The sequence below is a fragment of the Perca fluviatilis genome, chromosome 12 (assembly GCF_010015445.1).
Source record: "Perca fluviatilis chromosome 12, GENO_Pfluv_1.0, whole genome shotgun sequence".
Lineage (NCBI taxonomy): Eukaryota > Metazoa > Chordata > Actinopteri > Perciformes > Percidae > Perca > Perca fluviatilis.
In genome coordinates, this window is record NC_053123.1 from 18,442,076 (window position 1) to 18,459,523 (window position 17,448).

The 17,448-nt window shown below is 37.1% G+C and overlaps 1 protein-coding gene across 5 annotated transcripts; it reads right to left on the bottom strand.

Annotated features, from left to right (window-relative positions):
* Positions 1-458: 458 nt before the first annotated feature.
* LOC120569776 (muscleblind-like protein 2a) lies at positions 459-17,042 on the bottom strand. 5 transcript variants are annotated; one of them, XM_039817844.1, is made up of 10 exons: positions 16,793-17,041; positions 12,881-13,510; positions 10,143-10,307; positions 9,831-10,052; positions 9,458-9,706; positions 7,143-7,196; positions 6,638-6,788; positions 6,295-6,330; positions 5,493-5,587; positions 459-3,976 (listed from the first exon to the last, which is right to left on the bottom strand). In XM_039817844.1, exons 2-10 carry the CDS (start codon positions 13,052-13,054, stop codon positions 3,962-3,964), a joined length of 1,161 nt encoding a protein of 386 aa, XP_039673778.1. In that variant the 5' UTR covers positions 13,055-13,510; positions 16,793-17,041; the 3' UTR covers positions 459-3,961. The 5 variants fall into 5 exon arrangements, with proteins under 5 accessions (XP_039673778.1, XP_039673777.1, XP_039673779.1 ...); XM_039817843.1 differs by lacking the exon at positions 5,493-5,587 and having other exon boundaries at positions 16,793-17,042; XM_039817845.1 differs by lacking the exon at positions 5,493-5,587 and having other exon boundaries at positions 9,831-10,031.
* Positions 17,043-17,448: the final 406 nt, after the last annotated feature.

Sequence of the window (17,448 nt, forward strand, 5' to 3'; positions counted from 1 at the left end):
CAATTAATACATTTTAATTGCCTATCCACTAAAAACCTGAATCAACAAAACTTGCAAACCTTTAATTTTAGGGTCTTTATATGACTGGCATTAAAATTATGCAAAAATAAATGTACAATGCAAAATCAAACAGAGCTCACAGCACATTTAATTGACATTTATTTATTTGCAATATTAGATTTTACACAATTTTGAATTTACAGGAACAAAACTATCCACATGAAATGTTTAATTATGCACAAATAAAATAATGTTCACAAGTAAGTTTAAAAAGAAAGGAGGAACAGTTTATATTCAGGCCAGGATGGAATCAAATGGCATTCGAATATTTCGATCGGTGATTTAATTTAACAACCAATTTAGCCAGTCCTATCAGAATGGTGTTTGGGTTTATTTTACAAACGGTCATTTTGGCTTCAAACTCAAAACTCATGTAGCAATAATTTCAACGAAAAAAATTCAGTGAAATGCTTTTTATTTATTAGACAAAATGAAATTCTTAGTTACTGAACAAATACAAACTTAGGAATAGATTAAAGATAAGGCAAAGTTTACAAAAAGCATGTCCTCTCAGTCTGACGGTTGAGAAAGTGCTTTAGTCAGTCAGACCAAACATTCTTACTGTCCACATCTTTTTGACTGGGTGACCCAAATCTCAAACAACCTCCATGTGGGGGTGTATCCATGACATTCAAGCTTTTTGCCAAAAGGTGTAAAACATACATTTGGCTATATGCCTTTTTATTTGCAGGTAAAATAAATAAGGGAACACATGTCATATATCTAATAACAACCTAAACTTGAAAAGCAAACATATTATGAAAAGAAAATGAAGGTTCAAACAGCCGCTGAAGCATCAACTGCTGACCCCCTGACTGCAGATTATCTGAGAGTGGATTATGTTTGCTGCAAGATGTTAACATGCAGTGAAAACCATATAAAACACAAAATTCACATTTCAAAATATATTCTCATGCACTGGATCACTTACAGTGTTTCACCATGGCATAATAAAGTCAAATATATGACAGTACAATCTAATGTGTTATTGTGAGGAGGAAAAACCAAAGCATCCCCTACAAAAATACAGTTTTTAATCACTGCAACTTCAGATTGCCTCAGCAACACATCCAAACAATTAAATGACAAACTATTATTACACTATTATGAAAGTTACTTTTCATAAAATGTGGCCTGTACAATGAACTTTTGTACATTAAAAGCAATTCTATTGCCTTGCTCATACAAAGGTTTGTTGTCCCTCACAGGTGACAAGGCAGTGACAGGGATGAAATGTTTTAAGCTTTGTTTTTGCTCCAACATTTAAACCCTTGACACAAGACGGCTTATCATAGGCTAATACAACAGATCAAGGCCCTTTGAGGAACCTCCAGCAGAGCTAAAGTCAGTTTAATAAATTACATTCATCATAAAATAGAAGAGAATACATTTTAAAAGCCTTCTTTTCTAATGTTAAACTAGTAAAATATGCAGTAGTATACTCTAAGTATACTCCTTATATTCCAACCAATAATGTGTCAAACTTTTCATAAAAAATGAAGAAAAAATAAAAATAAAAAGTGAACAAATGAAATATCTCTTGGTGGATTGTCAGAGTTAATCACACAAAATTGTACACACACATTTTCATAAAAAAACAAAAACTTATATCAGTCATTTGAAAAGACATCAGAAACATTAAAAGGAAAGGTTGATATTTGCACAAGCTGCTTACAAAACAGGGAACTAAAAACTTACATGAAAAGTATTCAAGAGAATGTTAGGTATATGAGTGAAAACGGTTTTGTTTTTCACTTAACCAGACACAATACCCACTCTGTCTGCTGTCAGTTTCAAACAAAGACGGGTAATTGCATAATGTGGTATCAAGCATACACAACTAAACTTCACCAAACATCTACCTCCTTAAAAGTATTGTACTGTGCATGAAACTAATTTGGAAACAATTGCCATACATTAATCATCTTAAAATTGAAACAAATGAATTTAAGTTTGATATCAACTCTTATAAGTAGTACACACATACAAATTTCCTCTGTGAAAATGAATTGAAAGACTTAATGCACTGACGTAGCATTGCAAAACATTTCTCTCTAAATGTGACTTAAGCAAAGTAGATTTAATCAAGTGATTTTTCACACAAAGCCTTTTAAATATGCAGGGATATCCTCATCTGCACAATTCTTCAGGCACTTGTAACATTCAAATAATACAGTACTGACAACAGACTGTAACATTAAGACTGACAGTTCACACACTACTCAATTTATCCCTGATGGGATTACAGGGACTTTAGTTTGAATTTGAGTGGTAGTAATTCTAACACCCTTTACTGATTCAATGGCTGTGGAGGCTCTTGTTAAAAACATGGTTTGCTAAATGTTCATGTTGAACCAGGAGCTGGTTTCACAAAGATATTTTAGACTGGTCTGTAATGTAAGGCCCGTTCGGATTTTGCACTTCGATTTCTTTGATGCAAGTTAGATAGTCTCACAGAAATAAAGATAGAGTTATGTTAAGACACCTGTTGACCAGTGTTTCCATGGTAACAGTGAGTGACACCTGCTGACCAGTGTCACCAATCTACAAAAAGGAGGAAAACATGACTCATAATTTGTCGGTTTCTAACAATATGGCGGAGCGAGAAATGAGAGGGAAATCTTCCCAGTACAATGTCCTTCTAACTTTTGGATCAAAACATGTTCTGCTGAGCGGACTGCGGTGGTTATGTGGTCAGCCATCAGTCCTACTTAAGATACTTAAGAACTAGACATCTCTGTGCAGCATATTAATTCAGACATCTGAAAACTGACTGATTGGTTTGACCTAAGCCATAGTCAAAGTATATCTTTGTGAAACTGGCTCCAGTGAAAACCACTTCCAGATACATCAGCAAATCGACCATCACTGTGACCGATAACCCAAATATTTGGGATTTCTTTTTTAATTTATAATACAGAGGGTAAAACCTAAATGTTTGAATCATTGTTGCTTCACTGCCTTAAATAAAAAGTATCTGCAGCAAACATTCTGTATATGCAATGCAAAGGCACACCAGGAGGTGGAGCACTGATCCTGTTCTCTGGGGATGACAGGTTATACAATATAGATGGTCTACCCTCAGAACATTTAAAGGAAACTTTCGTAATTTTTACAATGTAAAATTCAAAGTTCAAAGTTAAAATAAGTGTGTTTTACTAGTTTGTTTGAAATAATTAAAGCTGGCACTAGATAAAACAATCAATGTGAAAATCATTTCAGTTTACATAACACATTCAAGAAAGGAAAAATAATTTGTTGCTCAATATGTTGAGGATACAATTTAAACAATATAGGACCCCTTTACACCTGGTCTTAACATGTATTGTTTTCAGATTAGATCTATCATGCTCATCCCTTCCTCTTGTACTATTTACATCATTTTAAATGGTCAGTGAACAACATTTCAGCGTGTTTCAATATCAGTTAATATTAGGTGTTACTACTGTACCTGCACTGCCTGTTTTTCCTGTGTGCTTCCTGGTTGGATTTGTTCAGAAAACTTAATTCTTTTCCTTTTGAGCCTCCTATATGTGAACTGGAGACGCACTGCATTTCAGCTGATTAAGAGGCTAAATGCACCTCTGACCTTTGTCAGAATTGGATTAGGAAATAGAAACCAGGATATTATGCACACTACTGAGGATGCATGTTAATGCAGGTGCAAAGGTGCGTGCATAAAATAATCTTCTGTGACACTTATCTAACACAGTATAATCCTAGTAACTGAGCTATGTAATTTATTATGAGAGATCAGAGTAACGTCTACAACCTTTTCTTCAGTGATGTTATCAGCATGGAGATTGTTGTAGATAGTGTGTGGTGTTAACAGAATATTTACAGAGCAGCTGTTTTGCGTCTTTAACAGCAGCAACACGGCACTGACTTCTGTTACTGGTGGTTACTTGAGGATGATCTGTTTCAGGGGCAAGACACAGTCACTTAGTGGTTGCAGACAATAAAAAATATACTTGGTCCAAATGTGTTTTTGTTACATGACAAAAGTGCTCATCAAGAATGATCATTGTGATGGATCTACAATTGGTACAATGAAATGAAACCCCTTAAAATCTTGATATTGGTTGTAATTTCCCCTCAGGTCTTTAACTTTATAAAAATAAAATAAAAAACTTGCCACAACTTATGACAGTTTTCATAGCTGTACCGTTACATCAAATTGAATATGTATATTAAAGTATAAGTATATTAAACGTAATTGTATACACATTTCCCCAGAACTCTGCCCATTGTGTAACTTCACTGCAATCTAAAGTGTTGTGTAACGCTCAGCTGCACATGCATTTGTAAAGACGTTTTATATTTGTGCATATGACACTACACATGTGGAACAAATGTCTGAACTAAGAAAGGAAGACGGTTAACAAAGTGCACACAGCGGGGCAACCTGAGTCTTGAGGAAATGGCGACAAGTTGCCAGAAATGAAAGCCTTCAACTGGAATTTGATTAAAGTTGGCTTCAAAATAAAGGGGTAACATGGCATTTTAAAGAAGTCAATACTTATGTCATGCTATAGTATGATGTATTATGAGCTTATCCTTAAATATAATATATTTTTGCCATGGTAAATACACACATTTGCCTTTGCTTCTCATGAAGGGTTTTAATTTGAATTCTCTACCGTAAGTGAAAGTGTTTTTATTTTGGCGATTTGACACTGGTCAGAGCAAGTCATTCAGAGAGAGATTTAGGCATAAGGTGAGTAGTTTGGCTGTATCGGTACATGTATTCGTCCAAAACCGTTTCGGTACAGGACATCCGGTTGGTATGCAACATTGGTTCAGTATGCCCTGTGACCCAAGCCCATTAAAATAGTCTATTATTGTCTACTACTCGCACAGCCGGAACAGAAATTCTGAAGCGTGAGTTTTACCCGAATGTTTCTGCAGTGTACACTACAGTAGCTGTTGTCTATCATCTGTAGCATGCTACACATACTCACACAGCTTAACATCTCTACTCCTGAAAGATGTCTCATTACAGTTTCTCACATAAAAATGAAACCCCAATTAGGACAGCATATTTTCACAGATGATGAATTAATGCAATTCTTAACATATTATTACAACCAGTATGGCAAGTACCTAAGCTTTTATTGTAGAGAACATTTTAAACTGCAAATTGAGTAGTGAAATAGACACTGACATGGAACAAAGCAAAAAACATGCAATAAAGAATATATGCAACACCACTATTTGCAGATGGAAGACCTCTAAATAAATGATGTCTGTCATCAGGGAAAGGGGTGAGATGCGGCCTAGTTCAACTAAAGGTCTACAGGTAGATAAAGCTTAATGACAGGCAACGCAAGCAGGGCAATGCTATGCTGATGAAGCAACTCCCCTGATATAAAGATGAAGCACTTATTCAGAGCTCAAGGATTTATGACAGAAAGCTTTAAAAAGGAGCAAACCTGATTGGCTGGTGCTGTTGCTGCGTAGGGGACACTTGTGGCGGGAGTAGTTGCTGCAGAGACAGTAGCAGGCGTAGCACTGTACATCATGGGGACTTTTTCAGGAAGGGAACCATGAAAGCAATGAAAAGGGAGGTGGAGCATTATGGTAACCATAGCAATGTTTTTCTATCTCTTGCCAGGCAAATACAATATGACATTAGCAGCAAGCCATCATTGGGTTAGACCAGCAGATGGCATGTGATCACACAGCAAAGCGAGACAGCAGGGGAGAACATAAAAGGAGAGCTGATAAGAGATACAATTAGGAAATCTGTCCATAATTTGACATCCCAAAAGAGGCGGCATGTACCACCAGATATGATCAATCATTTTTTTATATTTGCGTTTTAATAATGTAAAACATTTAAGAGTATAAAAAACAAGTGACTCTAAGGGATGCTGATCAAATTTCCTAATCTATGGTGTGTGGTACTTCTACAGACAAAATCCCTCAAATTGCTTACATTTGTATATTCTGTTTGACTAACTCAATTGATGTTTGAGAAAGGATTATTTATATATTACAAGACGTATCAAAACAAAAACACACAAATATACAAGAAAAGCTCAAACATGTATAGAAAAAAACAATTATCCTTTCTGATAATTTTATGATGTGGTTTTAATGTGGGGCCTGATTGATCAAGACTCAACGGTTTGCTTTCCTGTGCTGGAATAACAAAAAAGCCAGATGAAAGCTTCACTTTGGTTCTCCATTGATATGACACATAGTTTATAAAAGAATAAGGAAGGGACCTACCAATGCTGTTAGCGGGAGCCATGCAGAAGAAAGAACCTGTGCGATTATAAAATGGAGAGAGAAATATTCAATACTGGCATGAGCCCACATGAGACATCTTTAGTGTAGTAAGCATACACAAATAAGACCTTTGGTCTTTAGACAGTAAATATTTAACAGATATGTAGATTAAAGTCAAGTAAAATACTACATCTTAGTTCTTAAGTCAAATGACAACAAAAGTGTGTATATTTATGAGCAGTATCTAACCCCAGAAACAAAACAATTCAGACACACATGAAATGGAAAAGTGTACGAAATTCCCCACTTTAGCTTTAAATCCACATCTCGTTTAGAAGCTCACCTGTGGGATAAAATGCAGCAGCGGGCTGCTGCAGCTGTGAGTTGGCTAGAGCCTGTTGGTAGTGCAAAAAACTAGGGCTGAGGAGAGAGCTGGCCCAGTTGCTCTTCTCAAAAGCTGGTCTCTTTGGTAGGGGTACACTGTAGGGATAGCCCTGAAAAGGAAACAAGAGGAGACATGACACACCAAAACTTTCTCTTCTCTCTATTCAGCTACGCTTTAAACACTTAATATTTAGTATTTGTTTACAAAAATATGGAAAAACGGCAAACACGACTACACAATAAAGGTGACTGTTTTCACATAGTGGAAAAATCAAGCATGTTTTAGGATTCAAATATGAATGGAATAACCAAACATCTTTCAGATTAAGCATTTAAAGCTACTGATGATGACTGTGTACACAAAGACTATGTGAGACTTGAAGAAGCTTTAAACCACAATGACAAAAATGAAAAGTTGTTACAGTACAATTAATAGCAACAACCCAAGCAAAAGGTGAAAATACCAGGTCTACAGTTGCCTCGAGGGATCGCTTCATTGCTTTGGCAGTCGACTGAGTCTTTTAATAGCAGGCAGCGAGCACATGATGGCAGTGGGCCAATGGGATTCAAGCGTTTAACATACAGGTAACAGCAAGCAGAGGTGCGTCATGGGGGACAGCATTGTGGAAAGGTGAGAAGGGGAAAACAAAAACAAAATAATCTGAATGTAGTATACCACATAAAACACAATATGCATGCACAGTAACCAAAATAACTGATTAAAAGGACACACTAACTAAAGACTCGATCATTAGTAGGTCAACATGTAGTCAGTCAATAGCTTTGGCAACAAAGATTTACAATGATAGGCCACAATCTTGTATTTTTTACACTGTATATTGATCACTATAACATTACTCGATCCGAGTTTGTTAATTGTAATCAAAACACTACCACTACCATGATGCAATCAGTGGTACTATGCACACTGATCTTAGGAAGGGATAACAATGCTATGCACATCAAGCACTGAACATTTTATTGTTAAATGAAAAACAACTTGGTTTTATGACATAAACAAATAAACAGCTGAAATAACTATATATGCAATGTCATAAAACACAGAATGTGGAGCTCCATTTACTACATTCACACTCGCTTTTGGTGGAATGTCAGTTGCCTCCTCTACTTGTACTGTACACAGCAAAACATAATTGCTTCTGTGAGCTTAAAATACAACCTACATTTCATTAAACAAAAATATTATGTAAATGTAAGTAACAATGAAAAATAATGTAACTGAAAAGTGACGTAGATGGTCTATGGAGGGTAAGGAAGCACATTATACTGAAGCCAGGTGGCATAGGCTTTGGCAAGTGAAAGACCGGAACATGCATTATGTTAAAATAAACTTAACTAAAGTAAGTTAATGTTAAAACTGAAACTAAACCAAGAAACGTTTTTAGATGCAAGAATTGGAAAAGGAAATGGCAGAAATTATGAAGCTTAATTGTCAAGTTGGTCCAGAGTACATAACAGATGACTTTGCTCTTTTGTGCACTTTTCCATGCAGGCAGTTATTACAAAGCTTAGCCATTACAATGACTCAAACTGTATAGCACATAATCAAACTGTATAAAATGCCAATTCTCATTTAACTGCAATTTAGCACCGGTTCTGTCTATGGGGTGTTTGGTGCATGTGCTAACATAGAAAATATACATCTTTTGATTGGGCCTGTTTAAAAGGCACAAGCCTTAAAATGTCAGCAAAAAGCATAGTTCCATTATAAAAAAATCCAAATGCAAGATGGAACCTGCTATTGCTCTCAATTTGATTGACAGGCATTCTAATACAAGGACTAACCCTTGACAACAACTACCATGAATCTAATCTCATCTCATCCTTCTTTGTAATGTTTTCTGATGTAATAACAGGTCTGTTTATATCTGTGGTGTTTCAGCATTAAAAACTAATTACAGAAAAGAAACAGACAAAGAGCAGATTTTCTATTTATGACTAAAAATCCCTTTAATTTAAATTACAAAGTCTAAGACAGAAGTTTTCAAACTCTGATGTGTGACGCCCCAGAGGTGCGTGGGAGAGTTAGGGGGTGGGGGGAGGGTGTGTGTGTTAAGTGCGAGATGTGAGGCAAAGATACTGTGTTCTATAAACAACAGGAAATAAGTTATTGTAGTTTGGCCTGCTGATTTTGCTCACAATTTGAGACAAAAATGGCACTCCTTGTCTGAGTTATGACTTGGTCAATAACAACATAGAAAAAAAATGCTCATTATAACTCAAGAAAATTGTCTGAAAATCATCACGTTTTTAAGTTTTCTTCAGTATAAAGTAATCCAGTAAACGTTGTCTGTATATGGGTACACAGCCACTAATAGCTAATTCAGCATACTTTTAACGGTGAGTAGTACTTAGTAGTACCGGTTTACAAGCAGTGGGGTGGTGGGTGGTGCGCATTGTCTTGATTTTGTCTGAGGGGGGCTCAGTGTCAGACTTTGAAAACACCTGATCATAGAAATCACTAATCTGACCTTTAGCTTACAGTTTTAACTGAAGGAGGTTTAACAATGAATCTAATTGCTGTTTTCCTGCTTTGTTTAACACTTAGACATCAGTTAAATTTTAAGGGCATATACTAACGCCACTAAATTAAATGTGCCACTACAAATGATAGCATATAAATGTATAGCGCTCCACATTCAGTGATGTTATGGCAAACACAATTACACTAAAAACCACCATATTACTGGCAGGATAATGTGTTTTTGTGCAAACTAAAACACTTTTCATTGGTGAGAAGGATAAGACTCTCTCTTACCATGGCTGCAGCCTGGGCTGCGACGGCTGTGTGATTGACTTGCTGTTGACTGGATTTGATTTTGGCCTGCAATTGCGCAGGCGGGTGAAAATACTTGCACTTCTCCCTGGAGCAGCGGCTCTTGATGTAGTCCATGCAAACAGTGACAGTGTTATCTGTGGTGTCAATCATTGGGCTGTCACTGGGGTGAGCAAAGCGGCAATCTGTCTCCCCTCTTGCACAGTTTCCCCGCTGAAACTCGCGGCACACCTGAGAGGAGCAATTATAAAGACAGTGACAAGAATTCAGCATTTTAGCATGTAGCCAGATTATGTCAACCCACAGAACTAGTGTATTTTTTCATGTTAAATCTCTCCTTGTGATGCATGAATACCTCTAGTTTGTCCGAACGCTGCAGCTTCTGTGAGGGAGAAGAAGAAGAAGAAGAAGAGGAGGAGCTCTGGACTGTGACGGGTGGGCTCCCAGAAACAAGAACCTGGGTGCTGGAGAGGTTGTCCGTTGGGATGAGGCTCATTCCATGGCTCAAAGGTGTCATGTATGAACCATAACTAAGACCAGTATTTGAGCCCAGTCCCTGTGTAACATGAAATGTTGGCTATGAGGGAAAATGTTACATATTACAAGTGAGACAAGCACCATAACACATAGAAGTTCATCCTTAATAACCACTGAATGAGGACCTTACCACAGGCTGCATGCTGTGTCCTGGCATCATGAGCTGCATCTGTTGGGCAAGCACAGCTGCTGCTGTCTTTTGCTGGATGAGGTTGTTGCGCCCATTTATCTCCAACTGGGTTTTTAAGTGTGAAGGTGGATGAAGATACTTGCAGTTTTCTCTCGAGCATCGGCCCTGTTTTCAGAGAAAATAGAAAAGACATAAAGAAACAGATCGCATATTCCTATAAATATTGTTATTGTTCCTCATCATTAAATTTTACAGTTGTTCTTTGAAACAGTGGCTTTAATTATTGGTCTAAAATGAGATGCAAATGTCCTCCAGTATTAAAGTCAGATGTGTTCTACACAACTATCCATCACCTCAATCTACACAACTGTACTTCCTTGCTACATGAAGGAAATACCATTTCCCACATTGGCATTGAATGTTAGCTTTGGATGTAGATGATGTGCCAATATAAATGTAATAGACAGGGCTGTAAGGAGCACGGTGGTCCAAAGGGAATCAAATGGTGATTTGTTTTATATTTCAACAGTCTGGTATGGTTATTAAGCTTAAGTATTACCATCTCCTCTTGGACTTTAAAATAAATCTACCAATACAAGTTCTGTCAATCAAGCATCTGTATTTTCCTAATGAGAGGTTAGCTTCCCCTGCCCTTCATATTCAAATCAAGTGAAGTAATTTCACATAATTTGCATTTCTCCCAAGAGATTTATATTATTTGTGGTGAAGATCCATGTAGGTTTAATGGTCATCAATGTGTCATTAGTCTGGATATAGCTCTGAGAAAATGCAGTATTATTGGAAAGTATTCTTTTAATGTCTAATGTTTAATTGTGATACAACTTTCTAGTTTACAGTTGAAACAGCTTGAAAGTATGAAATGAAAGTATGCCTTGCGTAACACAGTGGCATAGAGGATCATGTGCCACAGCTATGGAGGGTTAAACTGAGGTGACGACGAGGAAGCTGAGGCTCCTCTGTCTCGACAGTATCTAGCTGAAGTTGCATTAAGTGATGAATGGGTATGCTCACTTCTCAGCAGTATGAGAGGAGCTAGCCACAGGAAACAGCTCGTTTGTGTATCAACAAGACATTCAACTGCATTAATGGATGTCATGAGATACTAGTTACAATAGCAAAGCATGTGCACATTCTTCTGTGTAATAGTTAACTCTGTTAGAAGCAATTGATCTATTCTTTTGAGTCACAAATCACATGTCAATAAAATGCCATCAGTGGACAAGTAAGAGAAAAAACATAATTGGGAAGCTAGCTCTATTTAATTTATCCATAAACAAAGGCTGAGGGTGAGTACCAGCTACTGAGTTAGTACCAGTTGACATTATGCCAGAAGCCATGTCAGTAACAGACATTTGATGACTCCTCAGACAAAAGCCTATTCATGAAGAGGAGCTGCGACATCATCACATGACTGCAACAACTGCTAGCTGACACAAACTGTATTTCTAGGTTTATAAAATATTGTAATTGTAAAATAAAACTAGGCTTGATATTTATTTAAATTTACTCACTTAGTCCCAATAGGAATTTAACATCTCTATTGTGTACAATTGTTCTATTGTTTACCGTTTATTTATGAAAATGCACCAAAATTAAGTCCACAATTTAGTTTGGCCCTAAGCGCAATGTACAGTATCTTTCATTATAAAGTTGAACATGTAGATTTCCAACTGGTGATGTTTTGATGTTAATGGTCTGTCAGCAAAATTGATGCAAATCAATAAATGTTGTTTTAAGATAAAAGGAATACGGTAGCTACTATGTGTAAGCCTTTGGTCCAAGCCCTTGACCCCTGGGGCACAGAGAAGGCCCTGTCCAGACAAGCTGTGTATAAACTGCCTACAGTAAGGAGATAAGACGATGACTCAACATGAGAATAATCCTGGGGGCAAAGCTGTATTGTGTGGTGATAGTGAATGTGTGAGAGTGGATTAAGGCAGCCTTGGTGTCTCATTCAGGGCAGGAGAATTAACGGGCTGTAATCCAACTGGCTGCCAGAAATATTTTTATAGTCGAGATTAGATAAGTGATGAGGTGCTCTATTTTTGGAAGTGTCATATTACCTATAGTTTTGACATCTTTCTACATACAACCAGATGTTGGGGCAGTTTAATATGGGGGGAGGGGCGTGGGGAGGGGGGATTTCACCATTAGGTGGGGTTAAGACTTTAAACTGACAGTAGTAATCAAGGATAATATCCTTCCTCTATTATTAACACTTACAGGGGAGGAAGAGGAAATAGGAGTAGAAAGAAAAGAGTTTGTTTTCATCCCATACTATACAGTATGTATGTATGTATGTATGTATGTATGTATGTATGTATGTATGTATGTATGTGTATATATATATATATATATATATATTGCAGTGTAGACAATTATGAATAATATCAGGAATGCTTTTCCAAACTCACACCCCGGCTCATGTCATGTTGTTATCACTGGTTAGCTTGGTAGACCTGCATGTTTAACTGTATTTAATGGGACAGGAGATGGAACCTGCATCCCCAAGAGCACTTTGAGTAATCCCAAAAACTTTTTAGAAGAGCAAAAATATGTAAAAAATAAATAAAAATAACAATGTAAAAATGTATTTTTGATTTGGTATAATACAATACAATAGAGAAACCATTAACTCAGGGACACGGGTAACAAGTAAATGTTTCATGAAACATATACCGTTATATGAGGGTGTGCAGTATTTCAGTATTTCTTACCTTCAGGGAGTCAAAGCAGGCAACAACTCTCCCATTGTCAACTTGGCAGCTCTTCGGTGGATGAGCAAATTTGCATTCCTCATCACTACGTGAACAGTTTCCTCGCTGAAACTGTCGACAGACTTCCAGAGTTAGCCATTTTGTGTCTCTTACTGAAGACATGTTCAACGCCATGTCCAAAAGGTTATAATCATAAATTATTTTAAGTTAATCTTATTGTGCCTAATACACCAAAAGCTGTAGGTTGGCTCTATGTGCAAAGTCCTCTTTTAAAACAACTTGGTGAGTCCTCCATCAACTGGAGCAGAAAGATCAGATGGCTGGTCAATCACTGAGAAATCACCCATCAAAAAGAAACAACTGCAGATGTATGTTTTTCTGTGACACATTCAAGAGTATATTCCACAAATGATGGTGCCCATAAATATCAGACAAGTGAGGGGAATTTAATTCTCATTCATTCTCAGGTCATTATCTCTGTCCTCTTATATTATGGCTTAGGTGCTGACGTTGTGCAAAGTGGTAGCAGAGGACTTGCAGCTGAGGTATCCTGTGTGGGTGCTTAATTGAGTCTGGCCTTGAAAAAAGCAAAGACCAGCAATGTAGACGGACCAACTTCAAGCTGGGGATCTGAAAGACAAAAACACGTATATTACAGAATTTGTATCCAAATAAGCATTACAATTATGTGCCATTACTCTACAATTGGCACATTTAGAGCTACCATAAACACTGATAGCATCTCATGTACTTTCTTCTATTTACTAGAGACTGTTTATTCTCTAGAGTAATCTGTTCTTTAGCAGAGACTAATCGTTTGAGTCATTTCTTAAACACAGCTCCAGTCATTCTCTGGTTCCAACTTCTCAAATGTGAGCATTCACTGCTTTTGTCTCTTTTATGACACTGTAAACTATTTGGGCTTTTGTACTGTACAAAACAAAACAAAAAAAAAACAGATCACTAGATCAATAACAATTTCCCTCTTGGTAAACTGAACCATTTCAACTAACTATTTTTGTGATTTAGTGGTTTACTCTACAATAATTCCTCATCATGTAGATCTCTCTCACTCATGTTGCTTTCTTTCTGCCCTGTGTCTGCACAGTACACACACATCTCAAGATGAACATCTAGATGTATCTTTTGCCAGCCTAATGTTGCTAATGGTAGCTAGTTAACTGATAATACAATGTACAGATGCTCATTATTTCGACGGACCATTCCAAACTTCAGAAATGTTGTGATGGTTGTTGTTGATGCAATATTATGTCTGCACATTCCACAATTTATTTCTCAAGGCCGTGCCTCTTCAATAAAAAACGTAAGCAAGTTAGAAACACAGAGCCAGTTGTGCTAGTCTGGGCCCAGGCTATGTAGCTGGGTGGTGTCATGTAATCAATCAATCAATCAATAACGGCAAGCCTATATGAACATTTCCAAAGCTTAAATCCACAGAACCATAAGATGGATGTTATGCTACATTTGTAATACATTTTGTTGATCAGTATACACTACAACAGACTGCCAATTAAAACTAGATTTCATCTTCCACATATACTAGATTTTCATCTATCACACATATTCTGTATGCTCTCTCTGCTCACTATAACCTATTTTCCACCACACGGTTACCCTCTACTAGCTAATACTGTGGGGCACTTGGTGCCAAATTGCTACCGCCAGATATGCTGACTCCTGGCCCACCAAAGCACATACAGAATAAAAGGAAAGCAAGACAAAGCTTAAACACGCGTCATGTTGGGAGTCAAAGACAGGGCGGTATAGCCAGACCAGCCCATTAACTGGTAAAACACACAGGAAGTTGCTGAGCAGGCAGAAAAGGTGGTTAACTTGAGAGCTGAATAAATATTTACCAGAGTTGAGAGGTTTCTCCACTGAGAACAAGTTAAATTGTCTACAAATGTACAAAGACACAAAAGGCACAGCTTTAGAATAAACTCTGCTGTTGTTAACCCAGATCTTCTGCTATAACAGCCGCATAAGTGCATGCTATCCCACAGCATACTGCAGCAAATTCCTGGGCGCAAGTCAGGAAACAGAGAAATGGAAACCTACCTCTCTCACTTTATGTAGCACTAAAGAACTTCTGTCCCAAACCGAGAATCTTGGTTAGAGACCAACTTTTGAGCAGGTAACTTGGTAATATAATGACGGCAACAACCGCTTTTAACCCCCTCTTTGTCCTACGGATTCAGTGACCAAAGATTTTCTCTTCACAACAGTAAAAATTGCCTGTCCAACTCTGGCTGAAGCATTTTCAGCCACCCCCCTTCCTGCCTGCCTGCCAGCCCCCAGGAAGATCCTCCCAGTCAGATATTGGCCAATAGAAAACCAGGAGCTGATGCACTGTTTGTGCACAGCTTGTAGCAAGACACTATTGGCACCATTTATTCTTTATCTATGAATAAAATTGTATTATTTAGAAATGACTGAATTCAACACTTACAGTAGAAACACAATAAATGATATATCTACTATCACTGAACAAACATTTTGTCCCAATTAGACCATGTATAAAACATGTAGCTCATCAATGAGTGTCCTGAACATACTTTACAAAGTACAATTTCTGTAATAGGCCTAAATCAATTGCATTATTTGGACGTCTGCCATTTCAATTGTGTAATTACAACTGCTTAATAAGCCGCGTTCAATATTGATACCAGAGTACATCAGAGCTTTTGTATAAAGTGTATAGATAGTCCTGCACCATCATATTTACTGTTGTACCATCATTCCACTTTTAAAATGTGTGCAACAGAACAAGTGTTAAATGTAAAGCATCATGCAATGTAACTTACCCACCACACAAAATATGGTAATTTTTCATAATACACTTTTGTGAAGCACCTTCACGCACATTAAATATTCAAACCCACTCAATAATCCTAATTCAAAATTTTCTGCCTAGATTTTGCAAAAATGCATACATAATTCATTCATTTCCCATGCATACTGACTTCTGATATGTAACTTCTCACTCAAAAAGAGTTTCATGTGAAATTGAGCATGATAAATCCCAACATTGACAAGATAAACTCTCAAAATTGACCACAATTGTTGCTGTGTATAATAGAGAATATTTTACAGTAAAATATATTGAGTTCATGACATGATGGTGTGTTGTTTAGCCAGAACTGTTCATTTAAAACTCTGCCACATCACTACTTTTTAGTACTGATATTTAAACATTATTTTTGGTATTTGCTAAATTAAGCAGAGAGTCCTGTTGCTTACATTGTATTTTATGAATGGCATTATTCTTGGTGATACATTTTTTCCAGTTTGAACAGTAGGTCAATCTTTATTGCTGACAGATGCTGCCGTATTCAGATAATTCAAAATGAGAAGATGCACACATGATATTGCACAACTTGGAGGCAGATTAAAACACAGCTAAAAGCATCTTGCGCGATTGTAATTCTGTTTAAAGCGGTTAGAAAATACTTTAAACTGATTGTGAAGGTTTGTTGTCCATATTTCATGGAAGGGGAAATGTGAATTTCGATGGTCTGAATATGGATGTCCCGCCCATATACCACGTTACTGTAACGTTATATACAGTTGTTTCTCAATTAGCAAGCAGCAGAAAATAGGCTAACGTTACAATACCACGTTACAATGACTGTCACTGACGTTAACGTTGACTGACACTATCGTCTTATTTGTAGTTTGGTACTTCGAGGGGTAGCTAACGTTAGCATGGTTTACGTAGTTAGATTTGCATTCTCATCCTCGGCTACTTTAGCTAGCTAACGTTAATCACGAATACTTAGCTAGCAAGCTAAAGACACCGCTGTCATTGGGCTAACGGTATAAAGAACATTAACATTAACGTTTATTAGCCTACGTTAGCCACACCGTTAGCTAAGAAGTGCACCTGCTTACCTCACTATCAAGGATGAACCGCTTCAGGAAACAGCAATCACGCACCAGCTAGGACAGACGACACTGCAGTCCAAGTGAACTAACGTCAACAAAAACAAGATGGCAAGTGCTCCCAAAATGTCTGTTTAACAAATCATTTAATTATCGCTCTGTTCGTAGAATTATAGCTCGTTATTTCGACCTCGTTGCTTCATTACTTTACTGTAGCGCTGCACAGATTTAAGCAACAAGCTTTTGACAGCTTACTGTACGATCGTCAGTTTAATTTGATTACGGGGGTTTCCAGGATTCGCTGAGAATCCTAAAGGCGATCGATAATTGAATATACAACGTTTAAATTAAAGAGCCACAAACGACATGTTATGTCGCAGTTTTAGATGCATTACGTTGATTTTAACGTAATACGTTTTTGGCAAAAAGAGGTAATTCTATTACTTATATCTCCGATGAACCCCCCTACGACCACAAAGTGGTACGATCCACAAGAATGCCAGTAGGCTAAGGGCAAGGGTTTGCTTGTTACCAAGGGAACAACAATAAAACCATGTGAGTTTTTCTGGATTAGTCTAATGAAAACACGCTTTCACTCACAAATATAAACATCTAATTTACAATTTATATTATATGAATTTGACAAAAATAACATAAAAAACAAA

Excerpts from the sequence above, each read along its gene's own strand:
- LOC120569776 (XM_039817843.1), bottom strand. The coding sequence starts at position 13,054 with ATGGCGTTGAACATGTCTTCAGTAAGAGACACAAAATGGCTAACTCTG. Across the intron at positions 7,197-9,457 it reads CAGCCCAGGCTGCAGCCATG|ACTCAGTCGACTGCCAAAGC; the intron begins GTAAGAGAGAGT and ends TGCTATTAAAAG. Across the intron at positions 6,789-7,142 it reads TCGAGGCAACTGTAGACCTG|GGCTATCCCTACAGTGTACC; the intron begins GTATTTTCACCT and ends TTTCCTTTTCAG.